Source organism: Pelodiscus sinensis, chromosome 5 (genome assembly GCF_049634645.1).
Source record: "Pelodiscus sinensis isolate JC-2024 chromosome 5, ASM4963464v1, whole genome shotgun sequence".
Lineage (NCBI taxonomy): Eukaryota > Metazoa > Chordata > Testudines > Trionychidae > Pelodiscus > Pelodiscus sinensis.
Window position 1 is genome coordinate 12,883,547 of NC_134715.1, and position 19,441 is coordinate 12,902,987.

The 19,441-nt window shown below is 39.7% G+C and overlaps 1 protein-coding gene across 9 annotated transcripts in view; it reads right to left on the reverse strand.

The window, feature by feature from the left end:
* Positions 1-19,441, reverse strand: part of WDFY3 (WD repeat and FYVE domain containing 3) — a 372,301-nt gene that overhangs the window by 187,267 nt on the left and 165,593 nt on the right. For all 9 annotated transcript variants that reach the window (XM_075929522.1, XM_075929521.1, XM_075929523.1 and 6 more), the window contains 6 exons: positions 18,967-19,076; positions 15,160-15,321; positions 7,019-7,211; positions 5,151-5,337; positions 3,693-3,859; positions 1,710-2,177 (listed from right to left, as the gene is read on the reverse strand). In XM_075929522.1, coding sequence (XP_075785637.1) covers positions 1,710-2,177; positions 3,693-3,859; positions 5,151-5,337; positions 7,019-7,211; positions 15,160-15,321; positions 18,967-19,076 — 1,287 coding nt within the window. The remainder of the gene's footprint in view (positions 1-1,709; positions 2,178-3,692; positions 3,860-5,150; positions 5,338-7,018; positions 7,212-15,159; positions 15,322-18,966; positions 19,077-19,441) is intronic.

Genomic DNA, 19,441 nt, shown 5'->3' on the forward strand with positions numbered 1-19,441 from the left:
GGAGGACGCGGGCATCGGGGACTGCCCAGACGCGCCGCGGTCCCGCTGCCTGCATCCGCCGGGGCGAGAAAAGCTGCTCCGTGTGTCTCTGGTCTGCTGGGGGTGGGGGGTCTGGGCAGCGGGACCGCGTCTGGGCGATCCCGCCGCTCCTGGGTCCTCCGCGGCTTTGCTCCGCATCTCCCTGGTCTGCTGGGGGGGGGGGCCCCCAGCAGACCAGGGAGACGCGGAGCAAAGCCGCGGAGGACCCAGGAGCGGGACCGCGGCGTGTCTCGGTCCCGCTGCCCACGTCTCCCTGGTCTGCTGAAGGGGGGGGGGGGGAGCGCAGCTAGTGCGCCCGCCCCCCCCCCCCCAGCGGACCAGGCTTTTCTCGCGGACACCTGTGGTAGAGTAGCTGGGGCGCTGCCGGTTGTTCCCGCAGCGCCGCTCCTCGGCGCTACTGGACCAACCCTGCAGCACCTCAGCTGCTCTGTCCCAGGCATCCAGATTCAGCTGCTGTTGAAACTGATCAGCGGCTGATTCCAGGAAGCCCGGGGCAGAGAAACTCTGCCTCAGGCTTCCTGTAGTCAGTCGCTGGTCAGTTTCAGCAGTGGCTGAATCTGGACGCCAGTTCCGACTTACGTACAAATTCAACTTAAGAACAAACCTACAGTCCCTATCTTGTACATAACCCGGGGACTGCCTGTTTTGCTGGTTACTTACTATGATTTACGCATTTTTAAATGATTTATTAAGCTATGCTGAAATGCCACAAGCAATAGATGCACAAAATTCATTAGACATATTATAGTTTGAATGGAGAGAAGCAAAATATAGTTTATGCCAGAAGACAATCAACTTACTCTAAACAGTTACTTAGTATAGGTGAGAGATGTTCAGTGCCCAAGATAGGTAAAGTGATTTGTTTATGTGTTTGTAGCAAGATAGCCCCACAAAGTTTGAAAGGGTTCTTCAAACACTAACTTTTACTCACATGGAGAAAAAGAGACTCATTGTGACTTCATGAAAGAATAAAGGTCAGTGCTTCAAGAGTACTTTACTATGTTAGGGACACACTGTAAACTACTGTGATAACTGGGATGAAAGCCAATATAAAATCAACACAGTATATATAGTTATACAGTCGATATCGCCTAGTTGCTCATTTTTTCTCTATTAGAACAACCACAACATGTTACATTAAGTAAAGAAAGTGGAAAACTCCAGCTACTACATATTTTTTAAAAATATTTTGCATTTACACAGCATCATTCCTTAGAGGACCTCAAAGCACTTTCTAAAAGGTGGATTAAACATTGTCATTATTTTACATATGAAAACTGAAACAGAGAATTTAAGTGAGCTTCCAAAAATCACATGATTTTTTGCCAGTGCTGAGAAAAGAACCCCAAAGGCTCAATTAACCAGAACTAGAAATGTGAAGTCCCACTAAAAATGTTAACCAGCTAAACTATATGTTTAACTGGTTAACCACCCACTGCAGTGCAGGCGGGCGGGGGGGGGGGGGGCACTGGAGTATGTCCCCCACCCTCACCCAGCAGTGTGGTGCAGTGGGTTCAGCTGAGCTGGAGCACAAGTTAACCAGTTACCAGTAAGAATTAACCAAGAAAGGTGATGTTAAACTGGTTACCCATTTCCCTAACCAGAATTAGTCCCTACTAACCAAATCTAGTCTTCTTTATCGTAAATAAAAAACAAAGAAAACAATCTACCTTGATCATTCAGAGCCTGAGTAGGATCTTTCAAAAGGGCTGCATATTTGTGCAAAAGGTTTACCATCACCTCCAGAAGTCCCACCTCCCTGAAGACATCCTTAAAGATGTAGTCATGACGAGTGAACTTGAGCAGTGTTTTCATTGCAATGATGCTACATTGGTAAGAGGCGCTGGATTTTAAGAGGATGCTGACACTAATCAGTTCTTTACAAGGAATATAATTCAAGCTAAAGACAACAAACTCCAGCATCTCAAAGTATTTGGTCTGCACTTCTGGAAGCTTGGAAATTTTCTCTAAAAATTGGGACAAGGTGTGTTGTGACTCCAGGATGAAGTAGTTGGCATTGTCTGCTATGTAAATATTTGTAATGGCATCCAGAATAATTTGCGCAAGATAGTTAGTTTTTGCTTTCAAAAATGCATTTTGAAGGACGGAGAAAGCTTGAATATTCCTCACACTATGACCTACAATAGGAAACAAAGGGGAAAACCAAAATTCTTTATGTTCATTTGCTTGACCATATTAAAGAAAAAGTATGAATTCAGCAAACAATTTGTTCTCCTCCCCACAATAAGTAGAAACAAATTATATTAAAATGAATATTTCAAAAAGCACAAACACATAAAATCATAGAATATTATAACTGGAAGGGACCTCAAGAGGTCATCAAAACCAGTCCTCCGCCCTCATAGCAGAGCCAACCACCACCTACATCATATCTGAAAGATATTTATCTAACCTGCTCTTAAATATCTCCAATGATGGAGATTCCACAATCCCTCCAGGCAATTTATTCTAGTGTTTAACCAGCATGACAGTTAGGAAGTTTTTTCTAATGTCCCACCTAAAGTATCTTGCTTCAATTTTAGCCAATTGTTTCTTGTCCTATCATCTGAAGTGAAGCAGAACTATTTTTCTCCCTCCTCCTCGTAACACCCTTTTTGGTACTTGAAAGCTGCTATCATGTCCCCTCTCAGTCTTCTCTTTTCCAAACTAAACAAGCCCAATTTTTTAAGTCTTCCCTCACAGGACATGTTTTCTAGACCATTAATCATTTTTGTTGCTCTTCTCTGGACCGTCTCCAATTTCTCTACATCATTCTTGAAATGTCATGCCTAGAACTGGACACAATACTACAGGTAAAGCCTAATCAACACAGAGTAAAGCAGAAGATATTCTTCTTCTCCCACAATATTCTTGCCAGCAAGTTAAGGGAATGTGGATTAGATAAATGGACGGTAAGATGGATAGAAAGATGGCTAGAAGGCCGGGCCCAGCAGGTAGTGATCAACGGCTCGATGTCAGAATGGCGGTCGGTTTCTAGCGGAGTGCCCCAAGGTTCGGTTCTAGGACCGGTTTTGTTCAATATCTTTATTAATGACCTGGATGAGGAGATGGATTGCACCCTCAGCAAGTTTGCAGATGACACTAAGCTGGGGGAGAGGTAGATACACTTAAGGGTATTGATCAAAGGGTAAATTAATATAAAGATCAGAATGCAATTTCAGTGATTAAGAATCTGAAGAAGTCATAGTTGAGAAAATGCTTTTCAAATAAGTAAATTCCCTATATTTGATCCATAATGGAAAACAATTGTAACACGTAACAATCGTCTGTAATACTGTAAGCAGACTGAGTTTGGAATGATATGCAGCAGCTCCCCCAACCTCCCAATGACATCATAAGCATAATGAAGAATGCCAGTCATAACTAAAAAGTCATGCATGGAGGACCTATTTAATTTGTACTTTGCACAGGAGTGAATCAGCATTTTGAACTAAAAGAGAAAAAACTGTCTCCCTTATTTTCATCTGGACACTAGGCATGAAGGAAAATACCTTCAATATTGTTAACTATTTAAGTGCTGATGTCAAGGGGGAAAAAGCAGATACACATGAACTGTGAATGGCTTGTTTTCTACCAGAAATTTCTCCCCACAGTAAAACTTCTGCACTGCGTGATACAAACAGTAAACTCACCTTTGCCTGCAGGTTGTGGGACCGCAAATCCAGGCAACAGAAAAGGTGCTCCAGTGGTAACACCAGCTGGTTTTAATTCATTGACACCATATGTTGTCAGGGAAGTTATCAGATTAACCAAATCCTTCAAAGCATCCTTCGATTCTGCCTCTTTTGCCTGTTCTAATCTAAACATACCATACAATAGCACATAGTCACTTAACATGAACCATTTACTCAAACTAATCTGTGGTTCCTTTTAATTAGTTAGTTTTGCGTTTTTAAAAAAATTAAGGAGAGATGCTAATTTAAGAAGAACAGATTAGTGACCTAGAATTCTGAAGCCAAAGACTAGGGTACACTACATTTCCATATTTTAAAGTTTATTTTAAATGTTATAATATTCAATTGCTTAAACATTATTATTTGTATTATGGTAATATTTGGAGAATCTGACTGAGATCGGGTCTGAACATGCTAAATACACAGTAAAAAATTATCCCTGACACAAAAAAATACTAACCAGACAAGTCAAGGGGAGGAGGGGGCAAGAAAGGAAAGAAAGAAAGTTTTATCATTTTACAAATGAGGGACTAAGACACAGAGTAAATACATAAAAGGAGTACTTCAAAGACAGCCACATTACATGCAAAACTTTGTAATTATAGTTAGAAGGAAAGCTCTGAAATGTAGTTCTTTAAAAGTATTACGATACTGAGAATATAATAAATAACACTAACAATGTTAGTACACACATATATTTTATTATATTCAATTACTGTAAAAAATAATCTTTATAAAGTGGAAAAAATTCAGCATAATTAGGAGCCTAAGAATAGAAGAAGCTTTAGGATGAAAATTACAATTTATCCTAAAAATAATCACAAAATACTGTAGAACCTCAGAACTATGAATACCTTGGCAATGGAGGCTGAGCTATTATAGATTTTTAAAATTTCTTACTGAGCAAATGGATTGTGTTTTGTCCATGAAGACAATTTGAGTTCTAATGTACTAGAAATTTATTGTAGTTTATTTGGTAAAAAGAGGGTGAAGTTTCAGTAACAACACCGTTACAACAGCACTCAGCTATGAAAGTTTTCTGTCATGGAAGGTACTATCACATATATTCATTGTGGAGTAAGTGGAATGTAAAATATAGAACAGGATACCGGAATAACATCTTAAAATTGAGAGCTAGTCTACATGGGATGTTAGTGTGTGCCAAACCAGTGCAACTCTGTATCACTGTAGCTTGCTGTGCAGTAACATCCCATACAGACACTGCTGCAGCACTAAAAGTTCTGTAGTACACTCTGACATTCACCCATCATAGTGTTAGGATTGTTATCCCAATACGGAATAACCTTATTTCCAATATCCTTGCTGCATTCTGTTAGATCCTAAAAATGCATACATGTATATTAATATACTCTCCACGTGTTAGAGAAACTGTTGAGAAATATATTATTTGCATACCTGAGCAAGAGATCACAGAGGAAGTTATATCCTTGCCATATCCTAAAATCATCCAACAGTGTTTGTGATACATCACTGGAATCTTTGAGAAAGCAAGAAAGCCCAGCAAACATCTCAACTATTTCTAGGGGAGAAAGGTCATCAGATTGCTGCATGTTCTGAACACAGGTGGATAAACATTCTTTTTCTGCAAGGACACAAATAAGAAACAGTTTTTTCCCCATCATTATACATATTTAAAAGCATCATTTTGGATTATTAAAATATACATAGGAATACAGTAACAGTTACTGTAACCATTTATTATCACACAATATTTAAGGGACACTGAGCTTGAAATCTAGACAGTTTCAGAAGTGACTTCTGGATATATCTAAACTGTAGTCCTATTCACTCTCCTCTTCCTCTCTCCCCCGCCTGTAACTTTTGCATTACAACCATATTTTTTATATTTTAAAAATAGGTACATATTTTCCTCCTTTCTATTGCTGCATGAAAGACTTAACTAACAGGCTCTAAAGAGGAAAAAGTAAAACTGACTATAAACTAAACTGTCCAACACACCATGGAAACACACTGAAAGTAGAGCAACTTATTTTTCACTCAAAACCCCTTTAATCATAATAATCTTAGATAATACAACTTTTAACAAAGCCTTTTCAAAATGTTTAACAGCTCCATGTAGCATTTATCAAAACAGTCAAACTGCTCAAGGAAGCATTCCTCTATAAAGTCAAAATATAACAGTCCAGACAACCAATCCTGAGCATGCTGATAAAAAAACATTATGCAATTAATTCCAACAGCTGCACCAGAAAGGCCTAGCATACATTTATTTGAACATTAAATTTTAAGGTAATGAAAATAAAACGAAGATTAAATGTATACTATTCTAAACTAAAATGTCAAAGAAAATAGTCCTAACAAATTACAGTAGATGAATTATAAAATATCTATCTTCCTCTAGGTTGTTAAAACATGATTGTCTCTGGAGAAAGCCCTTAGAATTGTCTCTTGTATGCTTGGATATAGTATCCTGGGTCTTCTTTTATATTGCTATTCCAGTAGGGAAATAATGTGACTGATCCTTAAACACAACCAAAGCAGTAAGTCTCAGCTCATCTTTCCATCCTGAAGTGACACAGATCTGGGTATTATTAATCCAGTTGCCCCATATTTGTGTCTAGATTTGTGTGTGCATTCTTTATTTCATGTGCATTGCATCATTTAGCCCAGATCTAGCTCATCGTCACCTGGGAGACAGGTGGATACAACTAAACTGCAGCTGAGAACTAGCCTCCCAACCTGAGCAGACACGCTCACAATATAATTAAAAAAATAGCACTGTGAACATTGTGGCACTGGAGGATGCTTGGGCTCGCTATCAAAGCTCAGACCCAGATGTCACCTTCTTTTTCTGCCTCATTCACCAAAATTTCCACTCCAACTCATCTGACAAAGAGGGTTTTAACCACAAACGCTTATGCTGCTTATGCCCTAATAAATCTGTGCCACAGAACCCATTGTTGATTTACCAAAAGATACATTATGGTTGTAACTAGGAACAAATGTGTCCCCTTTGAAGTCATATTTGAAAATGCTCCTTTAAAGAAGCCATTGGACTCCTTTACTTATTATTTGTGTTTGAAAGCAAAATCAGGAACTTATCTGGTTTTTTTAAGGTCTTGTGTAATTTGTGAATGGTCAAATGTGAGAAAACAAAATTAGGAACAAATACTCTTAAATCTCTCTAAGTACTTTAGTTTTTGCTATATTATATACAACAACTATATGATGAAAAGAGAGTCATACAGAAACTGGAACAGAAGAATAAAAACAAAAAAACACTATCTGTATAAAATGCGTACCATGAATGTATTTAACTACATTAACACTAAGGCCATGACGCGATATGGTCATTAGCACTTCCCCTGCACTTTTTCTCCAAGGCAGATTATAGGGAGGGCACCATGAGGTTATTGCACTGAATAAAAGCTGGAGATCATCCTTTTGAGCCAGTTCTTCTGCCGGGGACACAAAACTGCACAGTTTTACTAGGATCTGAAACAATAAGGCATTCAAATTATTAAAACAGCATAGGGCCAGTTAAATATTTAACAGCAGAACTCCATTCATTGATACTTTTACACAAATAGCTCAGAAAAAAAGATCATTCCGTTAGAACTCTTATATTTATTAGCAAAGTAATGTCCAGTTCTCGTCCTTGCATATTGTTACTTTAACTATGTTAAATAAGACTAAGATTAGGTATTTAAAAGTTCATGATTATTCCACCGCTCAGGTCCATTAAAATAAGACTATACTAGCAGATTATTTTAAGTGTTTTATGCTGTCACTTAGGGATCAGATTTTAGGTCGATATATATATTACATTTATTCACTATCTACCAGAGACTAGAATGGTTGCCTAGACAGCATGTTCAACTCTTATATTAGGGACAGAGGTGTTGGAAAGCTAACCACTCTAATGCTTTCTAATGCACGAAGAACACTGATTGGCTACGAAGGGAGCAGTATCCATACTTCCTTGACCAAATGAAGAGTAGACAAAACACTGGGTAACGTAAGGTTATTTACTATGAGTATGTGTTCAATTCAGAGTTAATTTGAATTATCAGCACCAAGGTCTGAGCACTTGAGCTAGCCTTGCCCAGGGGTGAGCAGCCACGCTGCAGTGCCTTATCTGTGAATCGTGCTGCCTTTTGTGTGTTACTAGAATTTCTACAACCACATCTCATTGATCATTAGTGCTTCAGAGAGAGTATGGCTACACTCTTTTTTTCCCTGGAAGAGGTATGCAAGTAGAGCTCACATTTGCATACCTTCTTCCTTTTTTTCCCCCCTGGAAGAGGCTTTTCCGCCATTTGTCCCCATCTATACGGGGCCAAATGTTGGAAAAAAACCCTTTCAAAAGTCCCCTGTAAACCTCGTTTTACGAGGAAGAAGGGGGCTTTCAAAAGAGGGAGGGTTTCCGACATTTGGCACCATATAGATGGGGCCAAATGGCAGAAAAGTCTCTTCCGGGGGAAAAAATGGAAGAAGGTATGCAAGCACTATTTGCATACCTCTTCAGAAAAAAAAAAAAAAAAAAACAGCGTAGCGATACCCTAAGTGAGCTGCTCTACACGTCTTTCACAGTGAACGGTGAGAGAACTTTTTCTGTTCTCCTGGGGCACATGAGATGAATTATGGAATGGCAACGGATAGCTATCAGCACTTCAGGGATTTAAACCTGTATCCTCACTGCAGAATAGGCAGACTACCAGCACCAGTACAAGTAGAATTCAGGCTCTAACTCATATCCAATAATACCAGCTAGTCTGATAGAAATATTTCAATTCAGGAAAGAGGTTTTTAAGTATGGACAGAAAGGGGACTGGCCAGCACTCAAGAGCCTAGGCTAACTCTTCTCTGAAAACATGCCCACATTTTAGAGTCTTGTACAATGAGGCCCTGAATTAGCTGATACCTAGACACATCATTCAACATTTAGAGTGATGAAGAGATCTCAGGGGCACTACAGAAACAAATCAAATAGGTCTGATATGCAAAGAGTGTATTTTGCTTAGAATCATATGGGTTATTTTAGGCAAATGAACAGTTTATTACATTTTCTTATCAATGTAAGACATGTGGACTTGTCAGAGTAAAAGAAAGAAGTCAAAAGAAAATGTATTCAAAACAAGAAATCTTAAGACATGTAAGGTACATCCTTTTTAGGAGTCAGAACAAACCTAATATCAACTAATACATTGCTTGTAAGTAAGTAAAGAGTACCACACTTAGTGAACCTTTGCTTGTTTCTAACTACGATCACTTAAAAGCAGACCAGGAATTACTCTGAGTTTTTAGGCTTCATGAAATAGAGAAAAGATTTGTTTTGTCAAGCATAAACACTCTGAATTAGAGCAAGGTGTTAAACTCATGGGTATTACGTCCATTGCTCAAGCAAAGATGGGCCCTGGCAAAATGATGTTACATCTGAGTCTAAAATAACCAAAGCTAAACGAAGTAAATGAATTAGAACAATATTTCTAAAGCGAGTGAAATTATTCTGTCAACACATAAAACACTTCTGAGACACTATGTAACAACACAATGGCTAACTATCTCAAATAGATTTGAAAAAATCACTAGGAAGATAGACTCCATAGACTCCAAGGTCAGAAGGGACCATTATTATCATCCAGTCCGACCCCCTTCACAGTGCAGGCCACAGAATCTCACCCACCCCTCCTAGAATAATCCTCTTACCTATATCTCAAATATTGAAGCCTTCAAATACTTTGAAGACCCCAAGAAGCAGAGAATTCTCCAGCTGTGATCTGTAACCCATGCTACAGAGGAACACGAAAAACCTCCAGGGCCTCTGCCAATCTACCCTGGAGGAAAATTCCTTCCTGACCCCAAATATGGTGATCAGCGAAACCCTGAACATGTGGGCAAGACTCATCAGCCAGACACCCAGAAAGTTCTCTATAGTAACTCCTATCATCCCTCCATTGACCTATTTACCACTGATAATGAATGGTCAATTAGTTACCAAGTTCATGTTATCTCATCAAACCATCCCCTTCATAAACCCATCTAATTTAATCTTGAAGCCAGATAGATCTTTTGCCCCCACTACTTCCCTTGGAAGGCCGTTCCAGAACCTCACTCCTCTAATTGTTAGAAACCTTCGTCTAATCTCAAGTCTAAACTTCCTAATAGCCAGCTTATATCCATTTGTTCTTGTGTCCACATTGGTATTAAGCTTAAATGATTCCTCTCCCTCCCTGGTATTTATCCCTCTAATATATTTAAAGAGTGCAATCATGTCCTCCCTCAGCCTTCTTTTGGTTAAGGTAAATAAGCCAAGCTCCTTGAGTCTCCTTTCATAGGACAGGTTTTCCATTCCTCGGATCATCTTAGTGGCCCTTCTTTGTACCTGTTCCAGTTTGAATTCATCCTTCTTAAACATGGCAGACCAGAACTGCACACAGTATTCCAAATGGGGTCTCACCAATGCCTTGTATAATGGCACTAACACCTCCTTATCCCTACTGGAAATACCTCGCCTAATACATCCCAAGACCGTATTAGCCTTTTTCACGGCCATGTCACAATGGCGGCTCATAGTCATCCTATAATCAACCAGGACTCCGAGGTCCTTCTCCTCCTCCGTTACTTCCAACTGATGTGTCCCCAGCTTATAACTAAAATTCTTGTTAATAATCCCTAAATGCATAACCTTGCACTTTTCACTATTAAATTTCATCCTATTGCTATTACTCCAATTTACAAGGTCATCCAGATCTTCCTGTATGATATCCCGATCCTTTTCTGAATTGGCAATACCTCCCAACTTCGTGTCATCCGCAAATTTTATCAGGACACTTCCACTTTTGGTGCCAAGGTCAGCGATAAAAAGATTAAATAAAATTGGCCCCAAAACTGATCCCTGAGGAACTCTGCTAGTAACCTTCCTCAAACCTGACAGTTCACCTTTCAATATGACCCGCTGTAGTCTCCCCTTTAACCAGTTGCTTATTCACCTCTCAACTTTCATATTAATCCCTATCTTTTCCAATTTTACCAATAATTCCCCATGTGGTACTGTATCAAATGCCTTACTAAAGTCGAGGTAGATTAGATCCACTGCATTTCCTTTATCTAAAAAATCTGTTACTTTCTCAAAAAAGGAGATCAGGTTGGTTTGGCAAGATCTACCTTTTGTAAAACCATGTTGTAATTTGTCCCTCAATAGCCTCAATGTCTCTAACTACTTTCTCCTTCAAAATTTTTTCCAAGATCTTGCATACTACAGATGTCAAACTAACAGGTCTATAGTTACCCGGGTCGCTTTTTTTCCCATTCTTAAAAATAGGAACTATATTAGCAATTCTCCAGTCAAATGGTACAACCCCTGAGTTTAGAGATTTATTAAAAAAAATTGCTAATGGACTTGCAATTTCATGTGCCAGTTCCTTTAATATTCTTGGATGAAGATTATCTGGGGCCCCCAATTTACTCCCATTAAGCTGTTCAAGTTTGGCTTTTACCTCAGATATGGTAATATCTACCTCCATATCCTTAGTCCCATTTGTTATGTTACCATTATCCCTAAACTCTTCATTAGCCTCATTAAAGACTGAAGCAAAGTATTTGTTTAGATATTGGGCCATTCCTACATTATCCTTAACCTCCACTCCATCCTTAGTAATTAGCAGTCCTACTACTTCTTTTTTTGTTTTTTTCCTATTTATATGGCTATAAAACCTTTTACTATTGGTTTTAATTCCCTTTGCAAGGTCCAACTCTACCTGACTTTTAGCCTCTCTCACTTTGTCCCTACATGCTCTAACTTCAATAAGGTAGCTTTCTTTACTGATCCCTCCCATTTTCCACTCCTTATATGCTTTCTGATTTTTCTTAATCACCTCTCTGAGATGCTTGCCCATCCAGCTTGGTCTAACACAGCTGCCTATAAATTTTTTCCCTTTTCTTGGGATACAGGCTTCTGACAGCTTCTGCAACTTTAACTTAAAATAATTCCAGGCCTCCTCCACCTCAAGATCCAGAATTTCTTTAGTCCAATCAACTTCCCTAACTAATTTCCTTAATTTATTAAAGTTAGCCCTTTTGAAATAAAAAACCCTAGTCTCAGATTTGTTTATCCTTCCATTTAATTTCAACTGAATTAGCTCCTGATCACTCGAGCCAAGGTTGTCCCCTACAACCATTTCATCTATGAGGTTCTCGCTACTCACCAAAACCAAATCTAAAATAGCATCCCGCCTTGTTGGTTCAGCAACTACTTGATGAAGGATTTCATCAGCTATAACATCTAGGAAAATTTGAGCCCTATTATTATTACTAGCACTTGTTCTCCAGTCTATATCTGGAAAGTTGAAATCTCCCATGATTACACAGTTTCCATGAGTATTTACTTCATTAAAAACATTAAAGAGGTCTCTATCCATATGCAAATTGGCTCCTGGTGGTCTATAACACACCCCAAGCACTATCCCGGGGGAGGATCTGATAGTTTTCTTTCCCAATGTGATTTTTGCCCAAACAGACTCTGTCTTCTCCAGTCCATCACTTTTTATTTCTTTACAATCTACCTAATCTTTGATATACAATGCGACTCCACCACCTTTACCCTTATTTCTGTCTTTCCTAAACAGCACATACCCTTCAATACCTGTACTCCAGTCATGCCTAGTATTCCACCATGTTTCTGTTATTCCTATAATATCTGGTTTCACTTCCTGGACCAATAGCTCGAGTTCCTCCCTTTTGTTACCTAGGCTCCTCGCATTGGTGTACAAACATCTTAATTTTTGCTGTTTGGCCTCACTCACATTCTTTACCCAATTTGGCACGGACGTTGTACCTCCAATATGACCTATTAGACTAGTATCCACCCTTCCTCATGTACATTCTCTTACCCCCAGCTATATCCTTTCTTACTTCGTTTTCCTCCCTCTCAGTGTTAAAATCCAGCGTAGAGATTACCTGGACATCTCCCAACCGTCTCCCCCAAATTCCTAGTTTAAAGCTCTCTTAATCAGTAGAGCCAGCCTCCATCCTAGAAGTCTATTTCCCTCCTTACTTAGGTGAAGTCCATCCCGAGAGAATAGTCCTCTGTCCATAAATGCCTCCCAGTGACCATACATCCCAAAGCCTCCTTATATCACCACTGCCTAAGCCATCTATTGATCATCATAATCCTGTCACATCTTAGTTGCCCTTCTCTAGGAACAGGCAGAATCCCACTAAAGATCACCTGAGCCTCAATTTCCTTGAGCGTCCTCCCCAGCCTAGCATAGTCCCCCTAATTCGTTCCAGCGAGAATGTAGCCGTATCATTTGTTCCTACATGAAGGATAATCAATGGATTCCTTCCTACTCCCTTAATAATCCTCTTCAACCTCAGTTCCACATCCCGAATCCTAGCACCTGGCAGACAGCACACCCTTCTATTCTCTGGATCAAAGCTCTGGTTACAGGCCTATCTATTCTTCTCAATAAGGAGTCCCCAATCACGTAGACCTGCCTTTTCCTAGTGACAGTGCGATTCTCTGTCTATCTCTTGCTTCCTCTGGCTGCAAGTCCTTGCCATTCCTGTTTTCCCTTGTAATCCTCTTTAACCCATCCTGTATCCTCCTAATGCTCATTATTGGTGTTGTCTCCATTAACTCTTCCCCTTTATCTATGGGACTAGCCACTCTTCTCTTCTTCCTTACCCTTCCATCTTCATTATCTACCTGCTGTACCCCTTCTTTCATTCTCCAGCTCCACATACCTGTTCTTGAGCTCTATTTTTCCTTCACTGACCCATCTTTTCCTCTGCCTAGTTCTCTGAGTCACATGCTTCCACTGTCCATTTTCTTCACCCAGCAGTCCCCCCTGTGAGGCCCTTGATCCTGCTTCCATCTGTATATCTAAGCTTTCCCCTTCAGCCACGTCATTCCTTTGCTCCATCATCTGCTCAAACCCCCTTCTAAACTTGACCACTTTAAATGAATGAATAAAGATTAGGGCTGTCAATTAACGTGCGTTAATCGCAGGCATTTTGCGTGTGTGGTACTGCCCCTTTGAAACGCCACAGTGGTGTTTCAAAGGGGCAGCGCTGCACAGCTGACCCCCGGGCTCCCCGCCGTGCTGCCCTTTGGAAATGCTGCGGCGGTGTTTCCAAGGGGCAGCACAACGTAGAGCCTGTGGTCAGCTGGAGTCCCCAGCTGACCTTGGGCTCTTTGCAGCCCTGCCCCTTTGAAACACTGCCGTGGCATTTCAAAGGGGCAGTGCCACGGGGAGCCAGGGATCAGCTGTGCGTCACTGCCCCTTTGAAACACCACTGTGGCGTTTCAAAGGGGCAGTGCTGCACGGAGCCCATGATCAACACTATACATTTTATAGTCTGTATTGTAATTAAAATCAATATATTTAAAATGTAGAAAACATCCACAAATATTTAAATAGATAGTGTTCTTCTTATTGTTTAACAGTACAATTAATCACGATTAATATTTTTAATTGCTTGACAGGCCTAATAAAGAAATTACCACTGCATTTTATGTATCTCATACAATTATCTTTACTTTGTTTTTCAATCGAAGGGAGACAATAGGCAACATATTTTTTACCTTAGAAAGGATTGTATTAATTTGTAATCAGATGCTAATATATCAACTCTCATATAACTGTCTATTCATATTAGCTCAAATGTTCTTTTATGCAAGGTGCTGTGCTCCCTCAACTCTTTTTTGAACATAGTACCATTTAGAATGGAGTCTGTTATGGATTTAAGTATCAGTACAATATATTTTTATTTGTGATAAATTTGAGTAATGAAAAATGTTGTGATGTCGCACTTAGTGAACAAATTTTCCTGAAATATCAGCATTTTCCTTTTATAAAAGGAAGCAATCCAAGGGGAGCAGGGGTTCTGTACCTTCTTATAAGGTAACTTCAATAAGTTAACTGATTCATTTTGTTCTGCTCAAAAGGTCCTAAATTAACTCATTCAGGGAAGCTATCAAAATGATGTTCCCTTTTTCAGCCACAGGAAGGTGATTTATTTCCCTATTAGAAATAAAGATGACATGTTTTTAAACAATTTAATAGATCAATAGCAGTGCTGCAGATTTTTACTGTACTCTATTCAATGACTGTAATGACTAAAAACGTAAAAGAAGACAGAGCTGGGAAGGGGAAAAATGGGAGCTGGTCTGCATGTTATCCCTCTTAAGCATTCTGCTACAAGTGCTACACTCATTTGTGAGGAAAAATAGCACTCAATCTCAATTCTGCTGCTAACAGTTGTCTCTGTTAAAAAAAACAACAAAGAAAAAAAAATCAGTGTGTGAAGTCTCTGGCTCAAATCAACAGCAATTTCTGGAGATTTCTGATAAAACCTCCCCTTTCCATTGTTAATGTCCCTGGCCTTTTTAAGAGAAAAACTCTGTTCTACATAGTCAACACCTACATTGTCTTCTTACCTGTACAAAGACTTTTTGTAGTAACGTTCGGCGCTCTGCTAGAGGTAGCTCATGCTGCGCTCCTCCAACTACCTCAGGCACATGTGGAAGGTCAAAAAACAGATATAGACATTTTACAAGCGTGGAAGGCACTGACATTGTAGTCATGCAGTCCACTGTTTTCTGAAAACAGAAAAGACAGCAACATTTCACCATATTGTAACAGTGTTTTGTTTTGTTTTTTTTAAACACAAAATCTTTTCTTTTACATTCAATACATTCTGTATTCTTTGACAGAATAATTTAATCATAGAAACTATTGCCATTAATGGAAGCCACATAGATAGAAGCTTGCAAAAAATGGATAACGTTCTTATAAATGTAACATGCTAAAGCTGCAGTATTGATGAATTATGTATTCTTCAATATACATGAAACAAAGAAAAACAAGACAACCTTCAGAAAGGTGTAAATATACCATTAGTAGTAAACAAAGCATTAATTATTCATATTAGAATAGCATCTGAATGCTCCATTAGGATTAGAGTAATTGAACTACACAGAATAAACACACAGAGAAAGACACAATCCCTTCTACAAGATAAGACAATAATATAATGGACAGTAAGAGAGAATGAAGGTCAAAAAATGAAGAAATTATCATTTATATCAATTTAGCAATTACAAACTATAAGCTTTTCAAATTAATGTAAAGATAAGCAACTCCCTCAAGCCCTTAATCTAGACCTTCGCAGTTGGATATTTATTATAGTCATCATAAAAGAGTGATTGGATTACAAAGAGACAGTATTGGCTTTATTGTGTGTCATTCATACAGAATGGAATGGAAGAAAATGTGAAAACATTTGAAGAGTGGACAAGTTCAGACGTGGAGTCTGGCATTATAAAGCAGGTGGGAAGATTTGGTAAGATAACCAGGGAGCAATTGTCCAATGTGTCAGAAGGACAGTCAATGGAACCTCAGTAATAGAGCTCATAGTTGCCTTGGCTTTGCTATTTCTTTACATAATGTGGCCTCCATAAAGAGACTACTATTTATTCCCAAATTTATTGTCTTGTAGCCTGCAAAGATATCCATTTGGGACCAAATCAAATTCCACGTGCGCTGCAGGAAACAGCATATCCAAAATAGATAGCCCTTAATTATCCTACAAGAATTAACACATTTAATGATCATACATAATTCAGGAGTATGGAAGGACACAGAATAAGGATAACTGACAAGGACAACTGATCAAGGTGCCGCCACCATTTCAAAGATTAATATATGTCATAATTATCTTGGGTTCTTGCATGCATGTCCATACTAGGATGTTAAATTTCGATGAATCAGCTAATCAAGTAGATGATGGGATTTCCGTCAACTACTTGATTAGTCGATAAGGGGGGGCGCTTGTTAGCCCACTGCTTCTCTCCCTTTGAAATGTGTATTTTAAAGGGAGAGAGGCAGGGGGAACCCATGCCAACAGGGAGCAAAGCAGTCCCTGCTGACATGGGTTACTGTCTGTGCCTCTTCTTTTGAAAAGTACAAGCGTCACAGGCAGCTCTTGTATATTCTAAAGGGAGAGGAGAAGCAGTGGGACCAGCGCTCGTGGGACTGTTTCAATCCCCACTCGTGCCATTTCCCCACTGCTCCCCGCCTCCCCTCCGGAGACAGTGCTGGGGAGGGGAACCAGCTTTTAAGCCAGTTCACCCCCTGCACTGGATCGTGCTATCCACTTGCTGCCTTTCTCTCATGGAGGCAGCAAGGAGTAAGGGGGGGTAAGGGGAACCAACTAGTGGAGTCCCTACTCAACTACCCAATAAGCATTTGCTTATTGGGTAGCCAACTAGTCGACTAGTTGCTTTCATCCCTAGTCCACACAGACTTTTTTCCATCCTGACAGTAAGATCTTAGTATGGCAGAAAAGATCATTATACCATTTCTCACTATTATCTTTCAAAGCACACATTTCCCATTATAGGTGGTTAGATTTTTTCTTAGTAAGCACAAGGCGTTCGTGCCACTGTTTTTCATGGAGCTTGCCTATGGGGTGAGTTAGTACATGACAAGGCGGGGTGTAAATCCACATAATATTAGTGTGTCATGCACTACTAGCTGCAGTAGCAGGGTCCATATGCACTAGAAGTTCCCGAGTGCCCTGTAATAGGGTGGCTGTCCGGCACTGGCCTAATATGAGTTAAACCCAGCCCTGGGAAATGGCTGAGATTGTGGGGCCCACAGCTTTGGCAGGTAACAACAAATTAAGGCTACAGCTGGTGTAGTGTAAATAAAGGCTCCTGGAGTGGAGGACACATTTTTGCTCCAGTTGTGCATCAGGAGGGTACTGAGACTGAGCAGGCTAGGGAAAGACAAGCAAACTCCGGAGAGCTCTGGACAGGCAAACTCCCACACTGAGGCCTTGCTCACAAGGCCTGAGGTGACTAGGGCTGCAGGGAAACATCCAGGGCAGCACAAGACAGCAAGTCCACACCCCTTTGTAACAATATAGTTTTTCTGTAACTATGTTGGAAGGCCTGTAACCATATTGCTAGGCCTGAACCAAAGCCTTCTTCTGCAGCCAGACTGAAAAGCAGCAGTAAGGATGGGTGTGTAAAGGAACAGGGTTCCATCTTGAGCCCTAGGAACTGGGTAAAGATGTGTATCCCTAAAGTGTGGAAGGGATAGATAAATTTGTGCAGGTAACACCTTGCCAATGATGAGTAGCCATTTCAGATTGCAATTTGCCCCTGAGGCAGGAGTTAGATGCTCATTGAGACAAGGTGGATATAGGGGTTCCCTAGGAGGGGAGGACCCTGGAGTGCAGGGGCACTGCCACAGGGCAGTTCTGTGAGGAAAGGGCTCTGTGGACAATGAGGGACATGGTGCCTGAACCAGAGTAGTAACTAAAAAGACGAGTAAGGGCGAGACACTTGCCAGCAGAAGGCGCTCTGAGGTTGAAGAGATAATTCTCAAGATGACCCACAGGAGGTACCGCAGACTCAACCCTGTTACATGTCCTACTTCAATTTAAAACAGGAAGAGATTGAAGTGTACTAAGAAACTTTTAATCTGCAGCAGCAGGGTCCACATGGATAGTTAGTGTGATGTAGATTTACACCCCCACTTGCAGCAAAGTAACTCTGTTCAAACAGACTCTTACAGAATTAGTCATAGTACCACAGCAAATTGCAGGGAAACGAACACTTCAAAAGCAACTTTATAGGTTAAAATTTGTTCACAAACTATTCAGTGAATATTTGAAAATGTTAATAGAAAATTAAATTAATTAAAAAATGATACACAAACAGAAAATAACTGTATTTTGTGGTTGTTTAGATCTTTAACTGGGTCTAGTCCCTAAGAGAGAATATCATCAATACCTGGTGACAGGGTTTGTTTGTTTGGTTTTTGTTTCTGAAGTAAAGCATTTTTCGTTATTGCTGTTTTTTAATTAATTCTAAGGTGTAGAAAGCACTTTTTAGACTCAAATTCTCTTAAGCAGCTTTTGAAGTATTACTTCTTTACCTAAAAATTATTTAACTGTGGTCTAGGAAAAGATAAAATTTGAGCCCCAGAGGACTCTTCAGCAACTTCAATCATAACTACAGCTTTACTACAGAGACACTACTGTATAATAAAATTAAATCTCAACATAGGAAGGAGATGTAAAAGATTTTATGAACTGTAAACTTTGAAATTAGGACACTGTAGGATATTCCCATGGCATCTTTTCACGTGTACTATTTAATAAGGAATGCTGCACACCTGAAAACATTATTTTGGTATTCCTGCCTTAGTTTTCTCTATAATAAAGAATAACTAACCTGTCCGGATGAGGCTAATAAATTAATTGTATTGAGCAGCATCCAACCTCTACTGGCTTCTTCACTCTGATTGATCTCCAGGAACTGAACTATGGCACGACTTGCAGCCTCTGTTTAAAAACAAAAACACAAAAACAAAAAACAAGCCCAACTATTTAAACAGATGCAGCATGGAAAGTGGATCTTCTTTTCAAACACCACACAGAAATTAAGTTAAACTCTTCATGTGAGTTCATTTGAGAACATAGTGAATGTCTGATTTCACCCCAAACTGCTACTTGGGCATTGAGTGCACTGAATAGGGACACCACAAATGTACCATAAAATCAATCCTATATTTGAGATGGATCAAATGGCATTTTTACCCTCTGGAGAGATTATAAAAATGATAAGAGAAAAACACCACATCACTTGTGCGTGAACACTTTCCAGAAAGCAAAAACAGTATCTGACCATCATCTTCAGAGGAAACATG